The 22,345-nt window shown below is 41.7% G+C and overlaps 2 protein-coding genes across 6 annotated transcripts in view; both read right to left on the reverse strand.

The window, feature by feature from the left end:
* The window catches only part of ddr2a (discoidin domain receptor tyrosine kinase 2a), a 30,942-nt gene extending 24,201 nt beyond the window's left edge, over positions 1 to 6,741 (reverse strand). For all 4 annotated transcript variants that reach the window (XM_035176626.2, XM_035176625.2, XM_035176624.2 and 1 more), the window contains exon 1: positions 6,563 to 6,741. The gene's annotated coding sequence lies outside the window, so the exon portion shown is untranslated. The remainder of the gene's footprint in view (positions 1 to 6,562) is intronic.
* A 1,689-nt stretch (positions 6,742 to 8,430) lies between these two features.
* On the reverse strand, positions 8,431 to 20,273 carry uap1 (UDP-N-acetylglucosamine pyrophosphorylase 1). 2 transcript variants are annotated; one of them, XM_035176359.2, is made up of 11 exons: positions 20,162 to 20,273; positions 18,717 to 19,034; positions 16,896 to 17,100; positions 16,246 to 16,421; positions 15,979 to 16,151; positions 12,899 to 13,092; positions 12,634 to 12,774; positions 10,615 to 10,803; positions 10,321 to 10,362; positions 9,215 to 9,281; positions 8,431 to 9,120 (listed from the first exon to the last, which is right to left on the reverse strand). In XM_035176359.2, the coding sequence occupies exons 2-11, from the start codon at positions 18,997 to 18,999 to the stop codon at positions 9,028 to 9,030; spliced, it is 1,563 nt and encodes a 520-aa protein (XP_035032250.1). In that variant the 5' UTR covers positions 19,000 to 19,034; positions 20,162 to 20,273; the 3' UTR covers positions 8,431 to 9,027. The 2 variants fall into 2 exon arrangements, with proteins under 2 accessions (XP_035032250.1, XP_035032251.1); XM_035176360.2 differs by lacking the exon at positions 10,321 to 10,362.
* Positions 20,274 to 22,345: the final 2,072 nt, after the last annotated feature.

Genomic DNA, 22,345 nt, shown 5'->3' on the forward strand with positions numbered 1-22,345 from the left:
CAACAGTAAAATCTGAGATGTATGCGGGCAATACTCGTAAGTAAATTTGCTCTACTGTAAGACGAAACAATCCTCTATTGTCCTGGTGAGATATGATACCTGGGGAGAAGTAAATTATAGGATATCTCGCACCACATGTAACGACAACCGATGCATATTTAATCGAGTGGATAAAAACAAGACTATGCATTGTAAGCAATTGCACTATTACAAAACCCAAAATGAAAAAGCTAAGATCATGTGCTCCATCTCAGGATACTCACAGATCAATGGCTTTATAATCTTAGGAATCCTGTAGCAACTGTTGTCCATGAAAACCGATTAAGATGCTGCTAAGCAGGCTCCTTACTGTGACACATTCAAAAAAGGAGGGATGGATAGATGGATTGATGGATTGATGGATTGATGGATTGATGGATTGATGGATAGATGGATAGATGGATTGATGGATTGATGGATTGATGGATAGATGGATGGGTGGATGGGTGAATGGATGGATGGATGGCGTGCTGGCATGAGAGGCATTAATAAGAGTCCTGAAGGATAAACTCTCTGCACTGTGATGACTTTCTCCTACGCATATATTATGTAATAAAGAAAGGGAGGGGGGTTAGACACACTCGAGCAGGAGCAAACCTGCTGCAACACCTCACTGCCATCAGGGAACCTTTAGTCGCCCGAGGATGTGAACCGTTCAAGCCCACATGCAGGAGCTCGTAAACACTACCAGCTGATGTTCAGGGGCCACAAGGGAGAACAGATTTAACCCTGTATTTAATCTACCTGCTAAAATCCACCAACAACGTTTTCGACTCATAACTGTTCATTGTGAATATCATGCAGCGACCAGGCCTGCGTTTGTTATGTTTAAGTCTCTTAAAAACCTTGACTGGAAATCCATTCTGATTTAATATCCAGACCCTGAACTTTACAGCTACACTGTCAGATTGGAAAAACAGCAGCTGACGCCAAGAAGCTTTTTTTCCATTCTATTTCCTTCGTTAAATCTGAGATCCATCCCCAGCACACTGCTCCTCAATTCAACTACAAGAAAGTACTTTCTTAAATTTCAACAGGAAAAGTACATTTGAGTTCTTAAACAAATATGACTTAAATACCTGCACTGTATTGCATCTGTTTAGATTATACATTCACCACTATATGAACTGAGGAAGGAGTTCTACCTTTGTTGAGGACAATATCATATCCTGCTCTATTCGGAAGAAAATAAGGAATTCAATAATATACACATATGCATTACATGCACTCATAGTAACACACAGTGGTGGAAGAGGCATTAGATCTTTCGCTTTTGTAAGTAGATGAATAACAAAAGTGCAACTATACTCATAGCAAAGGTACTATCAGCTAAATGTACTTGTCCTGCAAGATATAGCCCCTGTAACCGATATAGTATCATACTGTATATGACATTCTTATATATTGATGCATCAATGTGTAGTAGGCAGTTCCTTGTTATAGCTGAAGAAGGGGGAGCTATCACTTTATATATTATGTATACCATATATGAGGGCCCAGCCCCCCCCAAAGGGTCACAAGATCTGAGGTGTACTGTATTCATAAGTACAAAATTGTGATTATTTTTGGACTGTCTTTTCATCTGTTTGAATAAAGGATAATTAGAATAATAATTTGTGTGTGGGATGGCAGCATAGTGGTGTGGCGATTGGCACTGTCACCTCAAGCAGGCCCCTGGTCGGGGTCTCTCTGAGTGGATTTTGCATGTTCTACCTGTGTCTCTGTGTTTTTCTGCAGGTACTCAGGCCTCCTATCAGAAGATAACGGATGAATGGAATTACTTTTTCAACACAACAGAAAAGTTTCTTTGGAGGAACTGCTAACAAATCTGGAACAAGACAAGGCAGCCCCAACCAAAAACTGCACTACACAAATAAGTCACAAGAAAAAAGACTGGGAACCACTGGTATCTATTACAGTACATTGTATTTTATAAAGTGATCATATGTGTTAAATGTAAAATCTGCACTGTGACTTGTCAGATGATGTGGAGGAGTAAAAAGTAGAATGTTTGCCTCTGAAATCGAAGAAAAGAGAAGTTAGGTATAATAGAAATACTCAAGACAAGTATTAGTATTTCAAAACTGCACTAAAATGCAGTTCTTGGCTAAACGTGTCTTAACTTTCAAATAAAGTTAGTTGACACAACATAGCAGATAGTAATAGCTTTATAGTATTTTTTTTAAAAGCCCAGTGTCGTCCATGCAGCATGATGCATCAGCAGTATCGCAAGTCATACAGCAGTGACAACTCATTCACTGCCCATGCAGGCTGTCATTTGGGCACAGTGGCAGCCTGCAGCGTGTCATGAGGTCCTTTTGATGTTGAAATATTACCTTGCATCTTCCCTGACAGCCTGTGATTAGCACAGACAGGGTCTGAGAGGGGGAGAGGTGGAGACACAGATAATGAGCATCAGATAAACAGAGAGAAGCTGCCACATGTAAACAGACGAGAGCGAATGAAGACTGACTGAGGAAAAACACCAAGGCCACATGTGTAAACATAGTGGAGGATTCAGGAACTGGCTACTGTGTGTTACAGTGCGTTACTGTGTGTGTACATCTGTCTTTTTGCTCCTTTATAATTATTTGGTTTGGTGATCACTGCTAATCATCTGCCTACTGGAGCTGCCTCTTCTGTAGTCTGGATCAAAGCAGCAAAAGCGCTTTTCCTTTAGGTGTCACAGGAGCCAATCCCAGCTAACATTGTGCGAGAGGCTGGTACAACCTGGACAGGTTGCCAGAGTATCCCAGCGCCAACATACAGAGACAAACAATCTTTTACACTCACATTCACAACAATGGTCAACTTAGAGCCTCCATTAAACCCAATATCTCCATGTCTTTGGACTGTGGGAGTAAGCTGGAGTGCCCAGAGAAAACCTATTCAAACACAGGGAGAACATGCAAACTCCAAACAGAAAGACCCCGGGATTCAAACCCAGAATCATCTTGCTATGAGGCGACAGTGCAAACCACTGTTCCACCCAACCTTATAATTACTAGTTCCACAATGGAAAATATCACAGAAGAAATCAAATGTAGAGTGTGTAATATTTCCTCTAACTAGAGCTAAAGCATCTCTGGTTTTGGAAGTGGCCCTCAACTCAGAGACAAACAAGTCATTCAAACTCAGAAATAAATGGGACAGATGCAGGACCTCTTCAAGCTACATGTAACCTAAACCCCCTCAGTAGATGATGAGTGAGGTGCTGGTTTGGGCAGGGTCGAAGTTCAAGCACGTGTGGGATGCAAAGTCAACAGTGCTCTCTTTTAAGGACAATCTTTCCCCAAAATGTCGCTATATATACCAAAATTACAGCGTGCACCTCAGCTGGAGCGAGCACAGCTGGTTTTCTCTTGCCAGAGGCATTGATTTGAAAACACTTCCAATCAAACAACGTCAGCATCGAGTTACAGCTAAGCTAAGAAAGCACCGGGTGCCTCCAGTGCAGTGTTTTGAATGTGGGGCTGAAATTACAGACTTGGCTGTGGCGTGTGATTAGGGTCTGTATGTGAGGATGTCAGTCAGCCTCCAGAGGGAGGGGCTGCTAATTGAAATGACATGTTAGAAAGACGCAGTGATAACACACTCCTAATGTGGTTGCATCTATATGCTCTCTCATTCTATCGTATCCCATAGTGTGTGTGCTCTTCTACAGATATCTTTGCAAGGACCATGTTTAGCTTACAACCTACAGAGTGAGGACATTTTGGGAAAGTGACGACATTTTTGCTGGTCCTAACTTTCTGACCCACCTTTAATGGACTGTTTGAGGGTTAAGACTTGGTTTTAGGGTTAGGGTTAGTATTTGGTTTAGTTTAGGGTTTGGGTTAGGGTTAGGCATTTAGTTGTGATGGTTAAGGTTAGGGTAAGGGGCTAGGGAATGCACAATGCCAATGAGTGTCCTCACTTAGATAGAAGTACAAACGTGTGTGTGTGAGTGTCAGTCTATATACAAATTCAATTACATCCAAATAATAATGAGTGATGGCTTCGGATCAAATTCCCTGTGAACGTTCCCTCCCTCCATTTTCCGGCTGTCTGAACAAATAAAAAATACTGAATATGAGAACATTATCCACTCCCCTCTGACATCCACCACAGGCATTTCATATATTTCCCTGAAGCGATGGCTCCTCCATTCTGCTTTGACAAAGAACCTTTTTACCCTAATATAGAGTGTTTTCTATTCAACAGCCCAGCGAGCACACAACAAAGAAAACATAAAGCTGGAGCAACCTGATACTCTGATAAAATATGAATCCTCATAAATCTGAGGTGATCAGAGCATTTTCTAATGTCACTTTTTGTTTATGGAACTTGTTTTGTCTTCTTGTACGTTCAGTGCAGAATTTGGTGACACCACAGAGAAAGCGGCTGAACTTTAGTGGAGGGAGGGCAATGGATCACAGGATTGGAGGAGGAAAGTGAGTGAATGGTGAATTGTGTTGCATTCTGCTTTACGATTGCTAGTGAATGTTCAGAAATGTGTCTTACCACCTTCTTCAGTCTTGGATTTCTCTCTGAATATACTGAATATTCACTCACCATTGCCAAACAAACAAATTAAATATAATGATTTTTAAGATAGTGGAAACAATTTACATATTGTAGATGAGGGAAAATATGTGGATATACAGAGATATACAAGAGTAGTTTAAATGCAAATGGTTAATACAAACATTAATGTCTCAATTCTGCATTGCATATTCAAAAATGAGTTTAAACAGTGTTTTTGCACTGTACGGTATAATATCCCTTTAAATGACTGCTAAAAGAAACTATAACATTAAAGAAAAGAGTAAACTCTGCCTGCAACAAACTATTATACTCGTCATCAATTAATCTGTAGATTATATTATCAAAATCAGCAATTAAGGTACAAGTAGTAAATCTTCACATTAGAGTGTGTGTGACAAAATGACACAAATTTGTAATTGATTATTTAATTATATAGACTACTCTTACTGTATAATTTTAGTATAGTGAACTGATTTTTAACTGTGTGTCGATATTGCACTGATGTCCTTCTTGATTTCTTTCTTGTTTTTACTTGTTGCCTTAGAATTGCCCAAATAAAGTTTTGAGGTGAATTGAATTGAATTGAATTATCAATCAATTTCAGTTGTCATGTTATGATATCTTGATCATGAGATGAGCATCTGTGTTTATTTTCTGTAAGGCTATATTCTTAAAAAAAGAAAGAGCAGTCGTCCATATGGATATGAAGTTTGCCCAACTATTTTTGCGCACCTATCCTAAAAAGGACTTTGCATGGACTTCCATTCATTGTGGACAGCGTATACACACACACACTCAGCTATCATGAGTGATGTCAGGATCACCTTGACCTCTACATAACAATTATTCCATTGATCAGTGCCTCCCCAGCTCAGTCTAACGTCGACAGTTCAGGTCAGCGAGCGCTGCCCAGATGTCTGAGCTGTGAGCTCACACTGTGCATGTCCTTAACTCTTCTGTGTCGAGTTAACTCACCACATAACTTCAGCGAGGGAGAACAGAGACCTCTGTGTGGGCACCTGTCACCCACATACCACGGCAGGACACCTACATACCATCTATGTAACGCCTACATAGCACCAAACAACATACACACCACCTCCATGATACAAAAGCAGGATGTGTACTCCAGTGACGAGAATCGTTTCTAAAGCCGTACCTTGAATATTCAATGTTTCGCCAGCTGACCACAGTGAACTCGGAGAAAATCTGAGCGACCATAGATGAGTCAGTTGTTTAACTTTTCCAAAACATTCTTCTAACTTCCCCGCCACAGTAAAGCAAACAAAAAATGTGTGTGAGCTTGAAGCAGAAAAATAAAAGTCACATCATTTTCATTTAGTTCCTCTTTTTTTTTTCCATAAAAAGCACAGTTCCAGCATTCTGCACAGTATAGTGAATTGTATAATGAAGTAAACAGAGTCCAGACAAACTAAATCACACTCAAATAATTATGTTACATATTAAACACAAATTAAAACATTTAATTTTATGCATTCTCTGAATAAAATAGTTAAAAAGTTGAAGAGATCTGCTCCCGCTTGAGTTTTGATGATTTTTTTAAATAGAAACGTTTTCTCTAATCATGATCATTATTTGAAGTGGAAAGGTGTTTAAATAAAGGAATGAGGCTTAATCACATTTGAATGCAACCACAGCAAAGTAAAGCAACATGTATTAGCCTCAGTTAGAAACAGCTGGATCTGCAGCAGCACAACAGAGAGGAGTTTGAATCTGGCACAGCATCACTCTGCTCTGCTCTGCTGTCCCCTCCTCTAGTCTGCCATGCAAAAAAAAACAGCCACTTCACACAGAAGGTACAAAGAGTTCAAACGTGCAAGAAGGACGATCAGGGTGAACGTTTATGGCACACACACACAAGGCTTCAAGAAAGTTGGTCACTGTCTGAAGTCCAAACTTTACAGTCCCAACAAAGACAAAAGAAGAAGGATCAAATATTTAGGATGAGAAGTATAAAAGAAAAAGGTTGACTTACTTTTGAGATGTTCTTTGTTCCTTTTAGACCATTTGTTCCGAGACGGTTCCAGATTATCCAAGTTAGAGTCAGACGGCTGGATGTTACAACCCGAGCCCTTCTCGCTCTCACACCGTCAGTTGCCTTCACCAGGACTCAGAGGGCTGATGTAAGACACCCCTGCACAGAGGAAAAAAAGAGAGGGAGAGAGGGAGAGAGAGAGAGAGAGAGAGAGAGAGAGAGAGAGAGAGAGAGGGAGGTAGGGGAAAAAAAACTTCACATTCTGTGGATTCTTGGGAGCGTGCCAAAGTCCCAGAATTCCACATGCCTCACATAAGGTTTCAATTAAGGCCGAATCCAACGTTCAATCAGAAAGCTTTCTTCCTCCTGAAAAGAGCCTTTCTTTTGACAGCTAGACACTGGAGCAACAATCCGAGGTAATGTTTGTGTTGCTCCCCTCTGAAGTAATTTCAGAACACATTTGTAGGAAATGTTTGTTGCTGCTGTCCCAGACCACTTCTCATCAAGTTTCCAGGTCATGTTTAAAATGTTGTGAATACATATCATCATACAGTACACCTGTTGAGTTTGATTGGATAAAAAAGCTGATCTTTGATTTGTCATTGTCTTTGATGTACGCAACAATCCACTGTTATTGTATCAAACAGGGTGGTGTCTTTACTGCAGCCAGATCTATGAATAGAGTGTCATGGAGAGGTTGTTTTCTAATCAGGTCATAAAATGTGGGTTTTGCAGCTAATGTGGCCTGAAACATTTTACCAGACCGAAAAAAGTATTTTGTTTTGTTGGAAAGCTACTTGTAGAGTTTGGATGACAACAGCTAGAAAAATTATACTGCTGAGTTTGGTGATGACCTGATTTTTTCACCGGCAGCTATGGGTGGATTTCCAATTTGATACCATAGATTACGCATGTAAAGATGGAAGACGACAGCTCCCACAAGTGAAGCCAAATCATCTTGTTTGCCCCCCTGGTGGCTGGCTGAAGTATATGTCTCAAACCCTGTCTCCTCCACATTAGTAAAAATGAGGGGAAACGCCATGATTGACAGCTGAGACTGACTTGTGATTGGTCAAGCATGTGTATCAGTGAGACCTCGATACTGCAGCTCCATCTCTTGGACTCTGGCTCCAAATACTGAAAAAACGCAAGATACCAGCAAATATATCCAGGACATTTTGGCTTCATTTTTGAACAGCCACAAAGTGAAGATGCGTCATCCATCTTTGTATACAGTCAATGTCTGGCACAGAGGGCTGTTGACCTCTAATAACCAAGTGATCGCCTGACTTTGCATCTAACAATGTTCTCTCGGCTTCAACTGATAATTAATAGGTGTCAACGTTCTAAAATGGTTAAAAAGATCAACAGTATACCGGCTAAACATTAGCTTGTCAGCGCTGTCATTGTGAGCAGGTAGCCATGTTAGCATTTAACTAGCATTTAGCTTGAGCACCTACCATAGACTGTATATAGAATGTTTTTTAAACTAAAACTAAAGAACTTTAAACAAATAAATGTCATAACTCAAATAAAAACTTGACAGAAGTGTAGCTTCAGTTACTAGCATTTCTTCATACTCTTCTACTACATTTCACAATCATCCGCACAAATATCCGTCTGCAATCTAGGACACCATCAGTGTCAGTGTCATTCTGCGAAGTAACCTCACTGCAATCTGTCACATCATGATGCTTAATGTAATGTAGCTGGAGAGTAAGAAAGGAAACGAGTCACAATGGAACAACAAATAATACTGACTGAATAGCTGCAATAGAGCTACATTTTCCAGTCCATCATAAACCACTTTCTGGAAAATCTGATCCAAGATACCAAGGGCTAATAATGCAAAAAAAGTAACACATTCATACGTTTTTCCAAGTAGGAAATTTGTTTAATAAAGATGATAGAAATCATAGTTAGTCTTAAAGCTGAATAATATCTACTCTTTAATGATTACAATCAGAAAAGAAGCAAATATTATAAATACCCCCCACAGCCCGTACCATGTACCTTAATTACATGCTGTTAAGAAATACCCCCAATGATCATTTCATGTCGGTCCAATATTGTATAAAAATCATCAGGATAAATGACTAGATGGTAATTTCCACCTATAAAGCATCTATCGATACATATAAAAATAAGTCTCATAAGCAAAATAAATAGATGCACCTGAAGACTGCTTCATCCAGTCACTATGACAGGGATTTTGTCCTTCATCTCATGCTGTGTTCAAGTGTTCTTCATAACAAATATGAACTGAGAGTAATGCTGACATACGATGCAAACAACACTAAACACTTCATCTTATTCATTCATTCATTCATCTTTTGGGACAGGACAGTCATTGTCAGGAACACATGCACGTGACATTTGTTATTGCACAGCGATTAAACTAAAGTTCAAGAAGTTAAGAGACAAAGGGAGGTTGGTCTTTGGGTTGTCTCTCTTCCTCTCATTGTTTAAACTCCGTTTTTCACCAGCTCATGGACTCCATGTTCGTCGATCATCAGCGTGGGATGAAACTCTCGTCCTTTCACCAACTCTTCAAGGCCCTTAAAGAAGCACAGACACCATCAGGTCATTGTTTGGGGGTGTACAGACAACATCTGGAGTTTCTATTTCAAACATCAGACGTTGCCTCCTTACCTCTCCCCCGTAGGACACCAGAGGGCAGACCTCACATTTGATTGGCAGGTCTGTTCCGTCCTTCAGGCTGCGTTAGAAGAGACAAATTAGGCAAAGATCAGAAGATAAAAGGAAACAGAATGAGTGATTGTCTCCTTAAAGAAAGGGTAGAGGGACAGTAGCGGAGAGAAGCAGCTGTGAATCCTGGACACAGCTGTTCTTCTACTGCAGCTTGTGATTAGAGTTCAAAAGGCAAAGAATCAGAGTTTCATCATTCCCAAACACAACCGGTGATTAGTCCCTCCGTAACAGACTTCCTCTAGAAGAAAACACATGAATTACAGGTAATATGAATGCATCTCCGCCCAGTGCTTTTGGTAAACTGGAGGAACTTTGCACCACATTACCGTCACTCAGATTGTTTACTTCTAGATAATCATTACAGACCACAATTACTAATCACACATCAGGTGTTTCAAGTGTTCGGCTGAGCGGCCACCCACATAGCTGTATCATGAGAGTAAAGGAAAAGCTGAATGATTAGGGAAGAAGCACACCATAAACAGTCAGAGCCGAATAACATTCATGGATTCCATGAATGTTTCTGAAGCACATGCTCATTTATTTCAGTTTTCAAAACAAGCAGGTGGACTGACACTCAAAGGAAATTTAGCAAGCAATGTTCTGCTGCCCTTGTTTAACTATTTCACACGGAAATAAAAGATTTATCAGTGACTGCAGAGTTGTTGCAGTTTGCCATAAAGTGTGACAGGAGCCCATTATCCAGCATGCAATACATGTTGTGTATTAGTAGCAACCATCTGAGGGGAAAATTACATGTCAGCAGGTCATTATGACTGTAAATCATCTAACCAGGACACCAAGAGCGTTGCGTTTTCAGTTGTCTAAACTGATCCTCGCTGTCATTTACTTCATCACAACAGACGGTGAAGATACTGAAAAATGGAGGCTGCCTGGAATCTCTCCATGCAGGTTCCTCTTTTTCAGTGGTAATGAAGGACAGGGGACATCAAGGATGAGTAGTAGCGTTAACACGTCTAAGAGAGAGGGAAAATAAGAGCCAGAACCCCGTCACCATGCACTCAGAACTGCAGGGGGATAATTACTTTCTGTTGCCATCATCTGTGACACTGCCTGCTGCTCCGTCTCTGGAAACATTGCATGGGACACACAGGTGCAGGACCAAGAGTGAGAGAAGGGGAAGTGAGAGTGAGGCTAAAAGAATATGATGTCTCTAGAATAACACAAAAAAAAGCCAAATGCATATAAAACAAAGTGTGGCGAGTGTTTGGAAGGTGAGGAGGACCACAAGGAACCTGGAACCTGTTTCCACATTGTGTGAGTGTGAAGGGACATGACATTTGTGATGGCGTGTTTTAGCTATGGCTGGCTATGGTCACCTGGGTATGGCAGGCACGCGTCTGCCGTTCTCGTCGATGAAGTGGCCCCCAGCGTTGAGCACCCAGCGGTGGTGGAGGGAAATGAGGGCGTGTTTGGCTGTGGAGGGTGTGTCCTTTCCATCCTGACTGTCTGCATTCTTCAGCGGGGAGAACTCGTCCTCCCGCAGCACTTCGTACACGACAAATGTCCTATTGGAAAGACATCAGCACAGAGGCAAGGGACATCAGACGCGACTATTAGAATGACAAACTATAACTTATAATATTATACAAGGAATTTATTCTCCAGTAGTTCCTGTGGAGCTGTTTAATGGCTAAAGGCAAGATCGTGGTTGTGCAAGACAAATTTCAGGGGTGAACAAAACGCTCCTGAAATAAGAGCAGAGTTGTCATGATTATGACTCCGGACTGTTTATTCTCGCCTCTTTAATGAAGAGTGTTTTCAGTTTTGATTATTACCTCCTTGTGTTTCGTGTCCATCACTGTGTATATGTTTGTATTCGACCCGTACCCGTGTTTCATGGTGTCCCACTCTGTTTCCCACTCTGTGTTTCTTTCTGTTTCATTCTGTGTTTATGTTTTCTCCCTGTGTTCTGTTTCATTTTGTAGTTTCTGCTCCTTGTGTTGTCCAGCTTGACTTCCCGTCTTTGTCCTGTTTCCCGCCCTTGTGATTGTCTGCTCCAGTCCTCATGTGTTCCACCTGTGTTCAATTGCCCCTGCCTTCCCTGTGTATATAAGTCTCTGTGCTTCCCTTTATCCTTGTTGGTTCATCGTTATTTATGCCTCGTCATTTGTGCTTGTCATTCCTCTGCGTCATCTCCATCTCTTGTGAGTTCCTAGTGTTTTCCCCAGTGTGATCTATGTTTTTTCAGTTAAGGCTTCTGAGATCTCCTTCTAGTTGTTTTTTCTGTTAAGTGATTTTGCAATTAATAGGGCACTTTTTGTTAAGACATTTCTGTCGCTGCATCTTGGGTCCACCTGCTCCTGACAAAACCCTGAGAAGAGTCTTAGGTTTAATTACTCTGTTGGTAATACTGGAAAAGCTAGCAAGGGTAGGTGACAACTGATACATCCCAGCCCCTCCCATCTGCCCTGATGTCAAAGCTACGCCCCCAAAATACATGAACAATGAGCCTGAGAACTGCAAGAATCCAACTTTTCTGTGATTCGCTCGCTAACTTTTGGATCTTGTCTCCACTTAAGCGATGTATGTCTTCCCGGCTGAAGACTCCACACGTAAGGACTGAGAGCACTGGTAGGGTGCAGGCAGGCAGGCTCAACTGAGGTACTCAGAGCTGTCCACTTGTGAGCGGATCACTTGAGTCAGATGCTAAAACCAGCTCTGAACAGGACCAATGAGACCCGAGACCAAACAATACTGGGGGAAGAACAGAAAATAGTAGGACCTTTTTAAAATCGGGCAGCAAAGTGATTCAGCTGGAGGTGCCAGTCTGCCAGTCCGAGCACAACTGTAATCCATCTCCTCTGCAACACAGAAAACTATTCCTCCTCCCCTCTGCTTTGTAATATAGTGAATAAACCTTGAAGCAAGCCCGAGATGTCTGCAGTGTTTTTCCATCAGTCAATCATTACGGGAATCCTTTCATTAGATGTAAAGTTCTATTAGTACTGGCGTGACTCAGAGCTGATGTCATGTAACAGTGGAGGAGGTGGAATGAGTGAACAGCTCATAAAACCTCCATCCTCCTGCAGAGAGCTTGGCAGGCCGGGGCTGCTGGACCCGGCCACGGAGCAATGGCATGACTGAGGCTGGTGGATACAGATCAGGACTGGAAAAAGGGGCTGGTTCATGTGTGGAGGAACAGATCAAGGACCAGTCAAACCCCGAGCTCGGAGGATTGCCAGAAGAACATATGCAATTACGCTGCCTCTCAAAGGGAGCATAAGATATTCATTGTATTCTTATTACTTTAAGGCTTTTAAGTCTGAGGTACGATGCCATCGGCTGACACTGTCACCCATACACACACACTGTGGAAAAAATGCACTGTAACTCACTTGGCCAACTGGAAGATGTCAAAGACAAACTTTTCCATTTTAATCCCATTTGGTTTGTCTGGTTTGATTAAATGACCCTGTGAATCCACAAATGGGATTTTCTTCTGGGCCACGTGGTGCTGCAGCTTTGGCTCGAACTTCCTGATCAATAGAAAGAAAAAAACATGTTTTATTTTGCACATTTACTGTATAATGACAGCGAGCTACTCTTCATGCTAGAGGCAACCAGAACTACAGAAAAATGTTGGGTAAGCATTTGACTTACTGCACTACGTCTCTGAGGAAGGAAAAGCTGAAGAAGTGATTGGCCACGTTTCCCGCATTGAACATCAGTCGACCGTCGGAACTGCGCTTCTCAGCCGTCGCCAGGGTGATCTCACTGTACTCCACCACCTGGTAATGCCCATCCACCTTGCAGACCACACCGACGGCCTCTGTCGGATTGGTTTTCTCCACCACCTGGAAAATTTGTGTCACAGGAAGAATTTTTTTGTAATTTGTAGAGGGAAAAAAACTGAACTTTATTGTACCAGTAGGAAATTTCCCTTGATGAATTTTTTTAATAAAGTGCAATACTAAACTATGTTCAATGAGGTGGAAAAAGAAAAAAAACATACATATATTTTAGCCTAGGTGGTGTTAAGGGCACACAATGGACAGGGGGACAAAGGAGTGTTTGAAACTGTGGTGCTTTCTGCCTGAGGGGAGGAGCTGGTAGTCCGAATACAGGACGTGAGTTGGGTCTGAGACAATTTACCCAACATACAAATACCGAAGTGTCTATTGGCAAGACACTGAACCCACAAACTGCCCCTGACGGCTGTTCTGTCAGTGTGTATGGTGTGTGATAGAAAAAGTGCTGTGAAGAGCTCTGACTGTGAATAAGCTCGATGAATACAGTGCATTTACTGTATCATTGAACTATTCACTTAAGTAATCAATTTATTGAAATGGGGCTTGTGACATTGCTCTTCAAAAACTTCCACTTTCTACAGCAGCACATTAAAGCCTGCACTGGAAGAAAAAATCCCTCTCCTCATCTGTTGGGTCATAATGACAGAGCGGAGTCCTGAAGGGGGGTTGGTTAGCTGGGTGGGGTGAGGGGGTGGGAGGGGGTGGTGGTGAAGCCACATGAACTGTAGTGGGGCTTAGTAATTTTTGACGGGAGGGTGGAACGCTCTCGCTCTGATCCCTCCATCTCTGCTCCACCGCACAACTCATAATGTCAAACAGGAGCAGGGTCTGGATGATCTGCAGTTAAATATTTCAATATATTCTGTTTTAGCTGGAAATATGGTGAAAATACTCAGAATGAAAAATATATTTCACTGTGGTATTGCTAAGAAATATCGTGCCTAGAAACAGCTAGACTGACTTCAGGCGCACAGATCTTTCCCTTTAAACTTGCAATTGCCATGAGAATGGGGAAACTTGATTTTACTATTTTGATGAAGTTGCCAGACATTTATTTCAAAACATATACAACAATCATTAGTCACAAATGTCACATCCTATTGCCCAAGCAGGGGATTATTATTATTATTATGGACAATGACAATATATTTGGACTTTTTGAGACAAAGTCTCATATGTGCCATCACTCATTTGGTTATAAAGCATGTTCCCGAATGGTTGCATCTGTTTTTTCTGGTTATTATTTTGGCAACTACTCAAAAAACGTTTATAACAGGAGACCCAACTATTGATCCACAAGCCAACCAATCATCCAGTAATTTTTTTTTTTCAACATTAGCTGAATATTTTCCTCTTTTTCCTCTAAGGTCGTTGTCGCTTTTGACCAGTCATGTATCACCTACTCCTTGGTTTTTCCCATAGACTGAATATAAAGATGAACAACATGCTAGCTCCCCCCAAGTAAAGCCAAAGCAGCTCCTGATCGTTTCTCTCATGTAGGTAGTTTTTAAATCACACTGCTGTATGTTTAAGTGCTCATTTAGCCCAGTGAGTTTTATTTTAACTTATAATTTGTTGCTGTATAAACTTATACATAAGAAACTTTATAATCGACAGCTGAGATGTTGTAAATCTTTAATGATGTTTACCTTTATTATTCTACTATAAAAAGAGTCATGTGTTGCTTGCATTGTCTTTCTACATCAACTAAATATATAGAAGAGGACTAATCATTGTAACTACAAATTTCAAAAGATAGTTTTGTGGATGGATCCTCCTCCTAAACTGATCTGATTCGTGAGTCGCTTACCAACTATTCATCTATTTATTTATGTACAGTGCAGGGCTGATACATGAAAAGAAATGAGAGAAAAAAACAAAGAAAAGTAGTTTATTTGCTAGTGGAAAGTTCTCTAGTCCAACCCCTGCACCCTGAAAAGTCCTTTTCCTTCCCTGAAATGAGACCACACTCTGTCCAAACAGACAGTTTAGGAAAATATGTCAGCTTTTTAAAACACTTGTGTTATCTGAGACTGTGATGAAAAGTGGTGATGAAGAAGATTTTGGGCTCATCCCTCAAATTTCCTAGAAAGCTGTAATGAGTTTATTGCCTATAAGACCACAGGAAGAGACAAAGTGGCCTGTTACACCACCCAGTGGTGCAGCAATGGAAGGTGCAGCGGTGCAGAAACCCCACACTCACACACACACACACACACACACACACACACACACACACACACACACACACACACACACACACACACACACACACACACACACACACACACACACACACACACACACACACACACTGGAATTTATACTGGACTGATTGATCAGACTGGATCACATTCAGCGAATGCTGATGTACTTTGTTCACTTGCACTGTGCACTAACTACACACTTCAGTATTTTAATAACTAAAATAAGATTATCATTGCATACATGCATCCTTATAATGAATTCCTGGTCTGATAAAAGGTAACTGAGTTTACAGGCCATAAAAAAACAAGGGATCATTGTAAGGAACAACTTTATGGCTGGATCATAATAAGTCTGCAAGTGTCTCAAGCTTAGTTAATCTTGTTTTTCTTAAATTGGAGCCTGTACTGTGAGAGCAAGACTTTTTATTGGCATATAAAACTCTTACTAAAGACCTGGTTGTTATCACAGAGATAAATGTAAAAGTTAATACGTTATGCAGCCTCATAATTCAGATACTGTGGTCTTCAAAAGTAACACTATTAAATCATAACAGTAAGATCTTTAAAATCTAAACCACCATCTGATAATTGTGTTTCGTGCATAAATAACACTAATTTATCTCAAGACACTTTTGAAATCATTATGGAGACTGCAGAGATCTCAAATAAGAAATGAAATAGGCAGCTACAGAGAGAAAAAGCATGAAATCGATGTGTGACCGACCTTAGCTCCACAGTCTGCTCCCTTCTGCACACAGAAACCCACAAAGGCGGGATCTGCCACTTTGACCAGGATGTTATCTACACAGTACACATGGATGAACTGGATCCCCCTCCGCTCCATGTCATCCATGATACCCTGGTTCCCCAGGGCTCTGTAAAGACCCCCATTCCCATCTGAAACACAAGCACAGACAGGCTTTTTTAAATTTTTTGAACTAAGGGACACTCACTTACTAAAACCAAAATCACAAATCCTGAGGAAGTTTACCAGGGGCCATGGAGAGCTTCCCTTTGCTCTCAAGGATGATCTTGCCATTGTAGTCCATGGCTGGAAGCATGCCCTGCTGAAAGAAGATGATGTTGCTCTTGTCCAAGCCAAAGTAGTTGTGTCTCGAGAAGAAGTCCTTGGTGGACTCCATTGTCCTTCCGCTGGTCATGATGTACCTGAAGGTAAAAGAGAAGGAACATGGCACTATTTGATCTCCTTTCTATTTTAAATCAAATATACAACAGTAAAACAGTATAGCTGTGGGATACCCAGTATGTTTAGTAAATCAAAATCTTCTTCAGAGACTATTCACAAAAACAAGAAGCTGACATCCCCCGAATCCATCTATGCGACTGATAATAAACTTCTTTACAGCTGCAGTTACTGTTAGACCCTGAACTCTTCCTCGCTTCACAGGGAACTTGTCTGTTTCCAGTAACACAACCCCCTCGATTGAGCTTCCTTTTACCATTACAGTGATTTGACCCAGTTAGTCAACATGTATTTTTTGGTTCTCATAATGAATAAAGAAAGAAGAGTATTTGGGGGGTTGGATGTGTTCATTATTCTTAAATAAAGATGCATCTGAAAGGCACAGTAACTAAACTGTCTTCCTCAACAACCTCACAAACCATGACACCATGTCTTACCAGGGAATACAGCACTTGATTTTGTGCTTCTGCTCCGCCAGCTGTTGCAGCTTCAGAATGCGTTCGGCCTGGATCTGAAAGAGGGTTTTGTGTGACGGCAGCCCCACATCATACATGCCTTTGGGGTAAGAGACCCCCAGTCTGGTTCCTTGGCCCCCAGCCAGCAGCAGGGCTGCCACTTTACTCTGAGAGATGTGGTGAAGACCTGAGGGGGCCAGAGGACAACAGATTGAACTGTAGTAAAGAGAAGAGTTATGGCAGTGAAACATGTTGATATACTGATATGATGGAATATGATCCCAATTGACAATATCTAATCTGTAGTGATGGGCATAGTGCAGCTTTGTGAGAACATAACTGATAAATAACAATAAACAGAACTAAAATGTATAAATCAAGTTTACTGAGCCACCACCCAACATTTTATGATCAGTCCTCCAGGACTTAGGTAAGATGATATTGGATTAGCCATGAACTGAAATATAATAACCCTGCCCAAGCCTGTGACTGGCTTTATTGTGGTCCATTGGTTCAATGGTTTATACTGGTTCCAGTAAATCTTACGTAAACTGCTGATACATGACTTAATATCCACACTCTTTCTACTTGAGGTCATTAAAAGACAAGGTTTATATCTATCTTATATCTATGCCCATTAGGGCAGGTCGGCTAGACTTTGACTACCCTCCCAAATCTACACACACATACACGCACACACATGTTCGCACACACCACACCCAGGTCCCAACAGAGCAGGGTGACCTCATGAATGAGGGTCAAGCAAAAACTCCTTTTTACGTCAGGGCCCAAATCAATACCAGATGTTCCCCTCTGCCCACCACCACTGTCATCATCCCCAGGAAAAAAAGGTTTAAAATCTAACAGACTCAGTAAAAGTGGTCAGACCCCCATTGCAAGGGGGGAATTGCGCAAAACATAATGAGCAACACAAGCAGACGTACTCATATTTCCGATCTATGCGGGAGAGGGAGGCTGGGAATCGTTTGTGAACCACAGAGAGGACAAACGGGGAGTTGCTGATGTTCTGACTCAACTAGGACTTAGCGATAAGCTCCTACATAGGTGATTAAAAAAAAGGCTGTAATGAGGGCCTACTTCTGGAATTTCACATTATCAGAACGCTCACTGAGCCATCTCAACATCATAGCATTTGGGTTAGCATGTGATGTTTAATCCTCTCTTCCCCTGTCTTACCTCAATGTTTGAAAGTCGTGTCTGCTCTAACCAGGTTAGACTGGTTTGCCAACTGGAATTGCTGGTTTGCCAACTGGAATTGCTCTTAGACTATAGCTAGACTATGATTGCAGCAGGACTGCTTGATACATAGTATTTCTCCTCAGATACTTGACCATTAATGACATTAATCCACCAATTCACTGAACTTCAGTTATGCTTCAAAATGTTTATCCTTATCAATGTTGCTAAAACCTTTATCTTGATGATGTTCTCCTTTACACTTGACATCTATTGCACTTCTGTCCGTCCTGGGAGAGGGATCCCTCACATGTGGCTCTCTCTGAGGTTTCTACGTTCTTTTTACCCTGTTAAAAGGGTTTTTTAGTAGTTTTTCCTTACTCTTGTTGAGGGTTAAGGGCAGAGGATGTCACACCATGTTAAAGCCCTATGAGACAAATTGTGATTTGTGAATATGGGCTATACAAATAAAATTTGATTGATTGATTATCTCTCTCTCCTATTGAGACATGACATTGTAATAAACCCAATAAAAAAAATATACTGCCAAAATAAGATATATTGTTTCCTTATGACATATACCACTCTGGCCAAATAAATCCTCACCTGCTTGCTCCCACTCTTTGACACTCCCCCTGTCCCTCGACACACTCCCCAGCACCTCCCGGGGCACCGGCTCCATGCGGGCGTCCATCTTCTCGTGCTTGCTGCTACTGGACACCTCCATGGCATTCTTGAAGAACCCATTGATCTCTTTGAAGTCCATTCCTTGCAGGTCGAGGCTCAGGTCGGCCTGCTCCTCAGGGCTCAGCTCGCTCCAGAACTGCAGGAGGTGAGACTGGTCGGCTTCGGCCAACCTCTGAGTGAGTCCGCTGACACTGGGGTCCATGATGGATGTTGGTTTTGATTAACTCTGTAACCACACTGAAACAAAGAGGAGAACATGGGATGAGTGTCTGATGATTCAGACACTGATTTAACCAGTTATGATCATATTTAGGAGGGGAAACTACACAAGTTCACTCGTGATGAAAGGAAGATGGTTTGCCACGCCAACTCAACACACCAGTACTGAAGGAAGATGAAGTTTGGGGGATGGCTATTCCTTTTGTTTTGGTGCGTTGAGTTCCTCTGCTGAAACTTTGAAGCACAGCATTTCCTACAGTCCTTGCTACTAAACAAACAGCACTGGTGACAACACCCAGCCAGACATCGGCATCTTGAACTGGGAGTGTGGGTAAAAGGTTGATTACAAATTAACACTGGAATGTTGATGTGCTCTCTCTGATGAACCAACACCCACAGAGAGCAGCTTGCTTTACCAGGAAACATCAAGCAACCACTGGAGGGGGAATGGGATGCTGGTGCTTTTTCTTTGAAGGGACACAATCCAGTACTGATGTATATCCTCACATTTGTCTGAGCTTTTGAATTCTTCTCTGTCTCATCTGTCCGGTCATGGTGGACAACAAGCATGTTGAACGTATAGTTAAAAAAAAATCATAATCAGATCTAAATACAAATATAAAAGTCATTTCCAATTCCCCCGATTATGGACAGCACACAAAAATAATTTCCTTCACTTCAAGAAGGTATCTCCACGTATAATCCTCACTTTATTGTATAATTTCAACACTTTACTTCTCATTTTCAATCAAATCTATTTTGCTGTTTACTTCTGTGAGTAACAGTGAGGTGTTCCTGTTCTCGGGACGGGCGAGTGGACAGCTGCCAGACACAATCACGATATAATGATGGATTCATTTCTACGATAAAAAAAAACAAAACCTTCAGACTTCCACGAGGCCGCGTCGACTCCACCAAAAACAAGACGTGTAAGTGTGAGCAGAGAGGACTCCGCTGTCAGCGTGGTGCGATGAATGAAACATAAGATGATAAAGGACGAAATGAGCTCCACGGTGCTGGAGTGCTGTCAGAGCTAAGTCCCAGCATCAGTGAGTGTGGTCCGACGATGGATTCAGCACGAGCAGCTCTGCGACTGTTAAACACTCCGTAAAAACATCCAAGATGTTATTCAATATTAAACTCACCTCACAGACGCTCCTTCGGTGTAAAGCACCATTAATGTCTGAGTTTACTTTGTGCTGCTGCCGGCGCCTCCCACCCGGACTACACCTCCCGCGACGTCACATCTGACGTGGCACTGGCGACGTTGCCGAGTGACGGGCGTGCTGCCTTCAAGTGCTCCTCGTACATTTATTCCTACGGTGGCCGAGAGACGCACTGCGAATTAAGAAAACACATGCAAACAGCAGAGACACGTGCAAATTAAGAGAACTACTTCATCAATTCGACGACACATGCGCTGCGAAAAACACCCCCAAAAAGTGATGAAACTTGGTTGTAGTTCAATGCTTTTTGACGCCTGCTACTAGTCAGTGGTGATTGAACTTCACAAAGCATTGACAGCCAGGTTCATCACTTTTTTGGTTCCCCTGCAGTGGCAGCTGGTGATCAAATTTATTGGGGGGGGGGGGACAAACAAACTGAAGCCACACTCAACAAAAACAACACAACACAATATTTCAATCCTGCCGCCTTCATCAAGCTGCTGAGCAATGCTAAGCCTGCTGAAAAAATTTTGCCTCATTGTGTTGTCTAAGTGACTTTGGCAACTTTCATGCCGTTTGCATTTTTCAAAGGGATGTTTTAGGTCTTGCACTCCTGTCGTTGTCCACAGTACCCCCATGCAGAGAGCTGTGTCCTAATCTGCAACAACCAATTAAAAAGCAGTCTCCGGACCCATGGTTGCCAAAAGTATCAGGACCCCCATTTACATCCCTTTTGGCCAACCAGGAAGTATATGTATTTAGACAGAAATTAACCGAAAACAATTCGTAAATTGCAACTTATATTGAATGGTCACAGGCGCTTACGGTCAACCAGGCGCATTGTATGAGTCATCTATTATTATATAATTAAATTATGTTTAACACTTTTAAATAGTTTTTTTTGTCTCAGGATGATGGAGGGGGCGGCCACTGGCCACTTTACCAGTCATCACTGGTTTACAGTATGTAATAATACTGCAGGGTCAGCACTGGCAGAGCTTAAAGGAATAACAAGCTTACGCAGGAACTTCAGTCAAGCCCAGAGCCTTTCAAAGGAGACCACTGACACCTTTCACTGGTGTGAAAACCGACCGGGGACACAAGTTTCAACTAACATTGGTCACTCTGGGCCCCATGACCTATGAGGTCACCAAGCCAATATAAGGCCAGGTCTCCCTCTCTTCTGTCTCTTTCTACGCCACCCTCGAGAGGAGAAGGCTGTCCAGCCTCTTTCTGATTCCTCTTTTCCACTAATCCTCTCAGAGGAGAAGGGTGGCGGTCCAGCTCACTCTTTCAACTCAAATCAACTTCATGGAGGAGAGGTACAGCTTCCACTCACCTCAACAAGGAAACCTCCTCAAATCCAAGCTCTACCAACCTTCAAGCAGCGACGCGATGTCCTGCCGGAGAACTTCAAACAGCAACTGAGCTGCACCGCACAACAGAACCACAAAGGCAGGAGCCACAAAACCAGCAAGACGACTTCGCAGAACTTCGAACAGCACAGCAACCTTTTTTCCCTTTCCATGGACGGGTAACACAACTGGGCAAAATAATTATACTAGGCTAAGCAAGACTGTTTATTCGATCCCTTGTGATGTTTATAAGTTTGATTTGTGTTGGTGTGATATTTTGGTTACAAGTTATTTAAAAGTTAATGTTAGTTATGCTCTTCAGTCTTTCCTTGCATGCATCTAGTAACTTTCTCTAATTTGGCACCAACACAGACACACGCATATCTCAGCACCTATCTCTCTGACCCCCGCCACATGTCGTAAACATTCCAAAGGGGGGGAGTCCGTTATCTTTAGAGTGGCCAGCCGCCATTTTGGAAGCACGCTCAGTCACACACACACACACATGCATACTCACATAATATCTTTATTTAGTAAGTACTATGTTAGTAATTTGTGTTTTTATACTTTATTATATTCATAATAAATGTTTTTCTTTCACAAATGTTTTTTCATTAATGTTGCATAAGTGAATTTTGCCAACCTCTACACTGTCAAGAACTCTATATCCTTCAACTTAGCTAACAATCTATATGGTAATTTTGGTTATAGTTATTAATTTAATTGTTAATCAGAGTTCCAAATTTGTAGTTAGTACTTTTATGACACTTAATCAATAAATTGGCTATCTTTTCCCTTCCTTTGAAGG

Source organism: Hippoglossus stenolepis, chromosome 14, assembly GCF_022539355.2.
Source record: "Hippoglossus stenolepis isolate QCI-W04-F060 chromosome 14, HSTE1.2, whole genome shotgun sequence".
In the NCBI taxonomy this organism is placed as follows: Eukaryota; Metazoa; Chordata; class Actinopteri; order Pleuronectiformes; family Pleuronectidae; genus Hippoglossus; species Hippoglossus stenolepis.

Coding starts and splice junctions, on each gene's coding strand:
- uap1 (XM_035176359.2), bottom strand. CDS start 18,999: ATGGACCCCAGTGTCAGCGGACTCACTCAGAGGTTGGCCGAAGCCGAC. Junction 17,101..18,716: donor CAAAGAGTGGGAGCAAGCAG/GTGAGGATTTAT, acceptor TGGCCCCCTCAG/GTCTTCACCACATCTCTCAG. Junction 10,363..10,614: donor CGCGTGCCTGCCATACCCAG/GTGACCATAGCC, acceptor CAATGTTTCCAG/AGACGGAGCAGCAGGCAGTG.